The sequence below is a fragment of the Ipomoea triloba genome, chromosome 14 (assembly GCF_003576645.1).
Source record: "Ipomoea triloba cultivar NCNSP0323 chromosome 14, ASM357664v1".
Taxonomy (NCBI): domain Eukaryota; kingdom Viridiplantae; phylum Streptophyta; class Magnoliopsida; order Solanales; family Convolvulaceae; genus Ipomoea; species Ipomoea triloba.
The window spans coordinates 13378444-13389629 of NC_044929.1; the positions used below are offsets into that span (position 1 = coordinate 13378444).

Here is an 11186-nt window from a genome sequence, read left to right on the forward strand (position 1 = left end):
TATATATTTAATGAAATCTGCAGTGTTTTTGATATAATGTAATTTGAAGAATTAAAGTAAGTTTCTGCAGTGTTTGTAATCTGTAGGATTTTACCCAAGTTTTATCATGTAAATCGCAGTTTGGAATATATATATATATTAATGAATCTGCAGTGTTTTGATATAATGTAATTTGAAGAATTAAAGTAAGTTCTGCAGTGTTTGTAATCTGTAGGATTCTACCCAATTTATCAATGTAATCTGCAGTGTTTGTTTTTGATATATATATATATATATATATATATATTATATGAAATCTGCAGTGTTTTTGATATAATGTAATTTGAAGAATTAAAGTAAGTTTCTGCAGTGTTTGTAATCGGTAGGATTCTACCCAAGTTTTATCAATGTAATCTGCAGTGTTTGTTTTTGAATATATATATATATATATATTAATGAAATCTGCAGTGTTTTTGATATAATGTAATTTGAAGAATTAAAGTAAGTTTCTGCAGTGTTTGTAATCGGTAGGATTCTACCCAAGTTTTATCAATGTAATCTGCAGTGTTTGTTTTTGATATATATATATATATATATTAATGAAATCTGCAGTGTTTTTGATATAATGTAATTTGAAGAATTAAAGTAAGTTTCTGCAGTGTTTGTAATCTGTAGGATTCTACCCAAGTTTTATCAATGTAATCTGCAGTGTTTGTATTGAGAGGTCGTTTGGAGTATTGAAGAAGAGATGGAAGATACTTGCTAAAATGCCACATTTTAGTGTGGAGACCCAAATTGATGTTATTATGGCCACATTTGCCTTACATAATTATATTCGGAAGAATTCACAAGATGACATGATGTTTAATGTGCTTGAGCAGCATCCAGATTACATACCGCCCGATGAACTTCAAGATTCAAGTAGTAATACCTCCACCAACGAAAGTTTAAGTCAGACCTCTACTAAGATGAAGGAGATTCGCAACAATATTGCTACTTCATTATGGGATGCTAGATCATGATTTGCTAATAGTTTTATTTTCAAACGTTAAATTTTAATATGTAAACAAACAAATTTAAATTTTATGAAGATGCCCTTTTTAGTCTTTTTACATTTATCAGCTTATCAAAAAGCTAATTTTACCAAACACTTTTAAGCATAACAGCTAGCTTAACAGCTCACCTGTTTCAGCTCCTAACTTATAGCTTTTCAGCTTTCAGCTCCTTTTCAGCTTTCAGCTACCTTTTCAGCTAGGTTTGCCAAACATAGCCAATATATAGTACATTAGTACATAACTTTAATTTTATCCCAGCAAGTTTAGCATTTACAAGTCTATGTGGTAAAAAATTGGGCCCTCAAAAATTGGGAGCCTTGTGCGGTCGGCTTGGCCAAACATGGCCACAACCGGCCCTCTATATGTGTGTATATATATATATATATATATATATATATATATATATATATATATATATATATATATTTTTATATTTATAGTGCATCGCCTAGGTGCTAGTCTATCGCCAAGTAGTGCCTAGCACCTATTGCAACCCTACAGTAAAAACAATAACAGTAAAAGAAGTTTTTCGTGACACAAGTTCAACAGAATTTGTCATTGTAACAATTCCCACGGTAATGAATCATATAATCTAATTGACACCTATTGTAACTGGATGATATGCAATTTTGTTATTATTACATATTTAGCAATTATTATTGCATGAACCATGATCCACACAGCTATATAATAATGTACCTTCAATACAAAAATAATGTACTCTTAGTATAATAAAAATGTACCTTATATTCATGGTCTACACAGTTATATGGACCATGGTCCACACAATAATTTGACCATATTTAGATCACCCGGGTCATATTTATTAATAAAAAATTCCTTTCAATTAATATTTTTTTATTAATATATAAATAAATCTAAGGTACTAAACAATAAAAATACAGAATTAAATTCAAATTCAATCAAATTAATTGACGAAATTTGAAATAAAATAATTCGTATTACATAGTTATTCAAAAAATAAATAAATAGAAAATTCCGTGCATGGTTTTAAATATATTCCTCATCTCGAAAGACTCGAATCAAGTGGTCTTGTATATATTAAGATATAGATATATTGAAGTAAAATAAATATTATTTTAAATTTTATTAAAAAATTTTAAAATATAAATTATTTTATTTAAATTAAATAAAAATATAAAATATAAATTTGAAGTAAAATAAATATTATTAGAATTATAATAATATTATTACATTATTAATGAAATAATAATAATATAATTTATTTAAAAAACATAACTATGTAATTCTAACAGCAGAATTGCAAAATTATTTTTTTAATATATGTAATCTTGCAAGTGCTGCAATTGCAACGGTGCAAAGCATAATTATATATTATTGTATACATATTACAAGTACAAACTCAAACACAACCAAACAAATCCATATATTTTGTTTGTTTGTTGATACTAATTCAAATCACAACCAACCAAATCCATAACTGCATGTTTGGTTGGGGTGCAATTCCTTTCCCCCAAAGTTTATTTAAACAGTGGTCTCAGGATCTCAGTCTGCCCGGGCCTTAACAAATTCTCATGACTAAAGTTATGCATCCATACTGTATTTAGAACAGGTAAACTACTATAACAGTAATGCATATTCTAATAAGCTGGTAAATATGGTGCCCATTGAAAGGGAGTTATGCAAATACCAAAGGCTCAAAAGCTTAATTTAGTTTTTACTTGTATGGATTTGATGTCAGCCTGAAAGCTTGTTCGGTTGTTCCCCGGGCAATATACAACTTGTATGGAGCCAGTATGCATCATGCTTAGATTGTTGTGAGGTTATGGTTCGGTGTTGGGCAGCCTGCTGAGTACAGAGTGCTCGGGTTTGTGATCACATTCATAATCAATATGAACAAAAGCTCGTTCTACTTCAGGGAGTTTCTCGATCTTTATCTGTAGACTCTCTCCTATAGTGTGAGATTCTTTCAGGGGCAAATCTTCAGGGAGTTCAATATCGACCTATCAATGGGAAAGGAGACAATTGTGAGTCCACCAAAAATTGAATGGGGATACTACATTATTAATCACAAAAGTAATATGTCAAACAAATTGTGACTGATGGAAATGCCAGTAACCTCAACAAAGTACAAGACACCAAAGGTATATGCTCGGACTGTGTCAACGCGTTTGACTTGAGGGTGCCGCACAACTAGATATGTTAACTTCTGCAATACTTCAGGAGGGGCTGATCGTCCTACTAGTGATGCTGCATCAAGAACCCGTTGAAGTTAGTGCAGGATATTCAGATATGTATTAAATCATTAAGAAAATGAAATGCATGTTATTGTACATTGTAAATATATTTAGAAGTACTTCCTATTCACCTCAACTGAACTAGATCCTAATCACAATCTAGTTGGGAAAAAAAGTATAGCGAATGCTGAAGAAACATGCAACATCTGAAATGGAACACATCTGTGTGAAGATTCAACATTGTAGTACAAAAGTTACAAGTACAACGGCTATTCTTTTGTAACGAACAGATAAATAAAAGATATCAAAATACCCCCAGCCTTTCAGAATTAGTTTTTTTTTTTGGTATGGGTAAGTTTCTCTTTTCTTCTTCATGTACTTCCCAAGGGATCAACAGAACTGACAGAGGACAAGTCCAAAAGCATGATGTTTGTGAAAAGAAAAATGAAGCAAATTCCCAAATGAGCAGTGGTTCAACTATTTATTTTTTGGGTGGTGGTGAATAACTAATATTGAACACAATTACTGATCGAAATTCTTTCTACTTGTTAAATAAAGGTGTTATTGCATTTCAAGGTTTCTCTTTCATGAAACTTATAGCTTGAAGAAAACTAAAAGATTAAATAAGAGAATGTACCTGCATTCTCTAGGACAGTTCCAGACCAATTTGTGATTGTGTAAATTGCAAGGATAATGGCCCCAGTAGGATCAATCCACCAGTAAAACTTATCTCCAAGTACAGCAGCTAACAATCCTACTAGATTTGTGACAACATCAAAATAATGATCCTGAAATATAACATCAAAAGTTAGGCACTGACACTCTCAGAAGAAGGAATTTGAAGGTAAAGATAGTAAATCACCTTTGCATAGGCTTTAACAATGTCATTCCCTGAACTTCTACAGTAGATCCAAAGACAAAGTTTTACCACAGTGGCAGTTATCATGATGCTATACAGCCATGCCAGTTGATCTGAGGTCATTTTATCAGAAGGTTCATTTCGAATAAGTTGTTCTACAGCCTGAATCAATACCTGAAAACCTAAGCAAGTAATGGACAAAAGTTACTAACATAGGAGGGTATTTCATATTGGAATAGATCAGTTTGATAAAGAACTTGTATTTGCTATTCTCCACATTTTCCATTCATTCTTGTGCACTTTATAGGTTACAAGAATTATCATATATTCTCTTCAACCAACTGATTCGACAATAGTCAGTAGTGGATCATTTCCACTCTCCTAACAGGTAGCGAACCACATCTAGCATTAACCATTGGATAGGAACATGCTATGAACATGCAAAACATGACATAACCCAAGGGTGATTTTTAATATAAATAATGTCATTTATTATCACTGGTTAAAGCAAGGTCAGAATATATGAAATAAAATAATTAAAGGAATAAACCTATTTGATTATTTTGAATCTTACCCTCATTTGAGAAGGGGTATGCTGACCAAAGTGACTAGTGGAAAATCATTTTATGGAGTCAGATGCTTCCTTTTCAACCATACTTGTGCCAAATTTCCTTCTTCATACCATATGTATTAGATATTTTCTACGTGTTCCACAAAAAGCTACACATATTACAGAGTCGATACAATATTGACAGAGTGGTGTACAATTTAAAGCTCTGAATCTGTTTGATGTCTAACGGAATAACATGCTATGTAATATATAGCACTTTGCTATTCAATAAAGTCTATTTCCTTTATTGTGCTATAGATTCTTCCTCAATGAGTAGAAGCTAGTGAAACACGGTTCACTGAACAGGATACACAATGAAACATATAGCCACTTCTGCAACCAACTTACATTTTCAAAAACTAGCACAAGAATGAATAATGATGTACGAAAAGATTACTATAGAAATTAAATCACATATGAGTCACCAAATATCATGAAGAATAGTCACAAGTTAAATAGCAGTGACATACCCAGTGTAGCCATGATTGCAGCAAAGATAATAATGCCTACTGGCTGCATTCTCAGTTTCCCAATAGGATATTTATAGATATTAACGCTTTTCATTGACAAGTGAGTTAGCCATAGTATACCACCAGCCATGAGATCAAGTAAGGAATCCAATGTTGATGCAGCAATGGCTATGGATCCACTTCTTACTGTAGCATAGATCTGCAGAAAACAAAGTGCACTATTTTGTCAACTTAATTCAGAGTTAACATGTACTATTCTCTGAGTGGCCACATACCAACTTATTCAATGTATACTGTAAACATTGTTGAGATTTTGTATGTTGAAACAACATAAACAATAAATTCAATAGTATCATAGACCATATTTTAGTGTCAACAAAAGAGTACTTGAAGTCTAATTAATATTTGTCCCGCCACGTAAAGCCAATCACCTTAAGAGCCAGTAGTAATATATTTGCATAATTAGAAATCTTCATTGCTCTCTCATGTTGGGCTTGTTCTTCAAGATCTTCCTCATCAACGCAGTTAGATGCACTCACAATATCAACACTTTCAAATGACTTTAAGGTTGCAAATTGTCTTTCATAATATTCTTTTTCTCCTGCAATTAGGCTATTCTTAAATCATTAAATACGATATATGAAGGCACAAGCAGCAGCGAATTTAAGGCAAAAACAAATGCATCCAAAAACAAAAGCTCACTAAGCAGAAGTTAAGATATTAACTAATTCATTTTTCCCATTAAAATAAGATAGGAAACTTGATATATGGCATTGGGGGGGTATATAATGGTAACAATAATATTCAACAATCAACAAAAAACTTGGAATGTCAGACAGGGCAAAGGTTACATGTCAGAGTGAATTGCACACACATTACTTGATCCAAGAGTCAGGGCAATCTGGATAAATATTTGTGCTTTGCACATGCTCCAAAAACAAGTAATGTACTGTAATATTCTTGAACTGGGATGTGACAGTTTACAGCAATACTAGTAGAGTATGAAATTTGAGGAGCCTAGGGAGCAAATAGCTTCTGGTCAAAAGCCACAGAGAAGGGTAAGAAAAAATAGGAGCTAATGGAAGAAAAGTAGGCAACGCCTTCCTCCTTGGACAAGCCTTCCTTTTGTATTCTGGTTTTTCCTTCTTGGATAAACCTACATCAACTGCTCTGATAGAGGTTGATCCAAGGTCTGACCAAGCTGAAATTCAGGTGTGTGTTCTAGGCCCACTAACCTTCATTTTGTATATTGGAGATTGGATTTGGAGTTAGATTTAAAACTTGTGAATAGGGCCTTTCTTTGATGCAATCTCTAGTATGTATTTGAGTGAACTTGTTGAAGAATTACATTTGAGTAGTTGGGGATTATGTCTCTCATTATTTTTATCAAAGAAATTGCATTTAACTTGTAAATAGTGAAAAGCCTGATGGACTTTAAGGCTCTGATGGAGCCCTGATTTTTCTTTGACTGTTCTTTTCCGTTAATTTTACCTTCTGCTGCCACTGCCACTTGTATTGTTTAAACAGGTTCAACAACATTGTATGAAATTGTTCCCAACAATCACTTCATCCAGCAAGAAACATATTTTCTCTTTATGAATAATAATCATAAATACTCCGTAACTACCAAGTACTCCGTAATAGCCATCCCTAAAATTTCCTAGATAATGCAGCAGAAGGTAATAATCACAGGACCTTAAAGGATAAACGAATAACAAAACCCCATTCCATTAGAAATTTTCCGCATTCTTTCACAGTAGTTAACCTTCAAACACCACAATACATATATGAATATAGAGAGATAGAGAGATAGAGAGAGAAAGAGGACCTTTCGTTAAAGTAGAGGATTTGGAGAGGTCAGCCGGAGAAAAAGACTCGGGATCAATGTAGGAGCGAACCTTGTCAGGTAACCGAGCCAGGAAATCACTGCGGAGCAACGTAACCGAGTTCCGTCTGGTAATCCGCTGGCTACGCCGGCCGCCGCCGCTTCCTCCGCCGGACTTCCAGCCGTCCAGAAGCGGCGATTTGACGTCCTTGTCAGCCTCACTGCTCGCCATTCTTACCGCTCCGACTCAATTCAATCTCATCCGCCGAACCACAAAATTATATAGAAACGAAGCAGCTCTTTTTATCCCATAATCATTTTTTAAATTGATAAATTAGATGATTATTCAATATTGGTTCAAGTAATACTTATATTCAATAATCTGAATTTTCGCGGTAATATTTGTAATTCTGTTTGCTGTTGACTTTTGGTCCGTGGTATTTTTGGTCCAAACTCTAATGTATTTTGCTTGGCCGCCATATGTCCAGCACCTGTCACACTTTATCCTTTACCCCATACATCTAACATAACATATACTAATAAGTTTTACAAAAATACTAGATGTACTCTCAAAATTATACTCCCAACTTTTACTCTCACTTGTTCAAATTTAATTGGAGGATGAAACAAAAAGAATGGATAAACACATGGCTCCTTATTAAATTGATTAATCAAAGCAAGTCAACTCATATGGAGTAAAAAATGGGAGCGTGAATTGGGAGTATATGTAGAATTACTCTAAGTTTTATAATGAGGAAATATCATGTTTAGTCCATCTATTATAATGTATATATTAATTTTGGTACTTGACTTTTAAAATTTTTAAATTAAATGTATGACTATTTAATTTGTATCATATTTGGTCATATCGTTAAATTTTCGATCAATTCATATGTGATCGACTAATTTATTTATTTTTATTTTAAAAATTATTTTAATAATTTTTAAATTAAAAAACTTAAAAATAAAATAAAAAGAATTAATTCCATTTTTGGTCCTATATTTATAGGTGACAATCCACTTTAAGTCCTTTTTTTATTAGAACATTCACTTTTGGTCCTGGTATTATTGTGACATGACCATTTTTTGTCCTTTATCAACAAAATAGTTAAAATATCGTTAAATACAGGGGCTTTTCACTCTTTAATTATGGATGTTTTCATAAAAATAAACATAAAAATACAGCGGTTCAACATATATACTTTGTATAAAAAGAATTGAAATGTCTTTGTATTTGACGATATTTCGAAGATTTTGTTGATGGAGTACTAAAAATGGTCATGCCGCAATAATACTATGACCAAATGAGGATGTTCTAATAAAAAAGGACTAAAAGTGGATTGTCACATATAAATATAGGACAAAAAATGAAATTAACTCAAATAAAAAATAAAAGAACGCTAGGGGAGAGAATGCCGGCCACCCCCTCCTCCTTCGTCCCCTCCTTCATTTCCACTGGAGACGAAGGAGGAGGGGACCGAGTTCTCTTCCCCGGTCCCTCCCCACCCCCAACCCCCCTCCTCCTTCATCTCCATTGGAGAAGAAGAGAGCTCTCTTCATCTCTGCCAGAGACGAAGGTGGCGGGTAGGAGATTGTCGTCGTTTTTTTTATAAAAAGTTTTTTAATTTATAAATTTTTAAAATACTTTTAAAATAAAAATTAAATAAATTATTCGGTCATTTGTGACTTGGCAGAAAATTTAGTCGGAAAATTTAATGGCATGACCAAATGTGATACAAATTGAACAGTCATACACCTAATTTAAAAATGTTAATAGTTAAAGACCAAATTTGATACAAATTGAATAGTTGTGATAATAGTGTTTTTTTTTAATAGTCAAAGACCAAAATTGATACATATATTTTAGTTAAGGGACCAAAAATGATATTTTCTCTTTTATGATAATAGGGTTTTTTTTTAATCACGTATAAATATTTATAGTTATTATTTAAAAGTATATTTTGTGTAAATTTCATATTATAACTTTAGTTGATAAACAATTATAAAAAAAAAAAATTAACTTAAGTTAAGGGTGCAAATGAATCTATAAGATTCGAATTTGACTATATTGAGGACTATTCGTATTCAATTCAATCACATTATTTGAATATATTCGATTCTACTCAAATATTTAAATTCAAAATGTCTAACTTGATTTTTTTCAAGTTCTCTAATAAATTATTGGTTAGCGCGCGCATGCACAGACATATATATATTATGAAAAGCCTGGCAATCTATCAACTTACTGTTCGGGCGGACTAAACTTGCAAGGCCTGCTTACAAGCCAAAAGTTTTAGGTCCTAATCCGTCTCATCACGGTACGATTTGAGACTGATCCACGAACTTTAACCTATCTTAACCCCCCTAGCTATAAACCTATAATCTGAATCTAGACCAGACTTCAAAAGTTCTTTCTACATCGGAGATGTTTACTTCTCTAAAAGCTAGTAAGGCCTTCTACAATAGTTATTTTTTTGGACCAAATTTTAAGAAAAGTTGAGTGTGGTGGAGGAGAGAGTGAGAAGTGAGAGAAAGAGGGAGGTGCTTGCAGTAAAATTTACTGGGGATTTTGCAGGTAAAGTGGGTCCTACTTCATTAGTAAGTGGTTCTTTATTTTGCGCGTAAAGCAGTGTTATTTTTTTATTTTTTTATTTTTTTTTAATTTCAGATTTTGTTTATTTTTTCTTTTTTTTTTTCTCCATTCTTATTTTCTCTTTCCTAATCACACCTGCAAATCTCCTCAAAAACTTCCGGGAAGGCCTAATGTCTGGAAACCACGAATCAACATAATTGTACATTCAGACAAAAAGGCAAAGAGAAACCCGAAGTGGATAAGTGGATAAATTCTTATAATTTGGCAATTCTTCTGTGTGGATCCAAGACCGTACCATCACAATAAGACAAAATATTCGGCATTTCAATCCAAAAAGACAAGAATTTTGCCTAATCCAATCATTTTACTTCCTGAATTCCATATATAATATTTTCGAATAATAATCGAATTGAACATACTGATTCGTATTCATATTTTAAAAAAAATCGAATCGAAATATGCACTCGAATTTAGATTTGTATTTGAATCATATGAATTCGAATTAAGATATTCAAATTCGAAGCATGAATCAAATTTAAAATATTTGATTTATTTATACCCATAACGTCTTAAGTTATTCATAGTTGACTTACTTAAATCAAGAAAACTAATAGGTTAGCTCTCACAAAAGTGTCAAACTTAAAACCTTATTATTAGTAAGAGTTAATTCCACTAGAAGTCATTTGTATGTGGTGGCAATTTCAAATTTAATCTCACTATGATTTTGGTCATTTAACACCTCAAACTATTATTTTTTGGATACTTTTAGTCATTCTCATGACTTTTTCGGGCATTTTTATCTCTTCATATTTTTCTTTTGTTATTTTACCAATTTCAAATGGCTTAATTGGTTTAGAACTTTAAGGGTGTGTTTGGAAAGCAGGAAAATGACTTCTGGAAAATGTTTTCTGGAAAATGAGTCATTTTCCGGAAAATGAGTTCATTTTCGGTGTTTGAATGTACTCTGGAAAACTGTCTGTGTGTGTTTGGTTCATTTTCCGGAAAATGAGTGGAAAATGAGTAGAAATGTATAATTATATATTTTTTATTATTTTATTTGAAATATAAAAATATATAAACTAATAATATTTATTAGAAATTAGAAATAATTTTTTTTTTTACAAAAAAATGTCGCACGAAGCCATTTTCCGTTTCCGGAAAATGACTTCCGGATTTTTTGTCCGGAAGTCATTTTCCGGAAAAATGAGCTCATTTTCCATGGTCAACGGAAAATGTTTTCCGTTGACCACATTTTCCGGATGTTGCCAAACACCAAAAGCCCGGAAAATGATTTCCGGAAATCATTTTCTGGGTTACCAAACACACTCTAAGTAACTTTTGATTTTTAGTAATCAAATTTTTCAACATGTTTTTAGTAAATTTCTAAAAACATAAAATTTATAATATTTAGAGGTAACCTCTGTCTCATTGAAGTCATTTTTAATTAAGTTTAGTATTAATGTACAAAATTTATATATTTAGAAACTACACTCAAAGTACCCATTATTAAACACACACACAAACCAAATTTAAAAATAATTAAAAAATACAAAAAGAAAAACAAATAAGAAAGAAT

The 11186-nt window shown here is 32.1% G+C and overlaps 1 protein-coding gene across 1 annotated transcript; it reads right to left on the reverse strand.

Moving 5' to 3' along the window:
- Positions 1-2362: 2362 nt before the first annotated feature.
- On the reverse strand, positions 2363-7346 carry LOC116004394 (metal tolerance protein 4-like). The gene is made up of 7 exons (XM_031244432.1): positions 7021-7346; positions 5624-5793; positions 5193-5391; positions 4116-4294; positions 3891-4041; positions 3136-3266; positions 2363-3019 (listed from the first exon to the last, which is right to left on the reverse strand). Exons 1-7 carry the CDS (start codon positions 7247-7249, stop codon positions 2840-2842), a joined length of 1239 nt encoding a protein of 412 aa, XP_031100292.1. The 5' UTR covers positions 7250-7346; the 3' UTR covers positions 2363-2839.
- Between the last annotated feature and the right edge of the window lie 3840 nt (positions 7347-11186).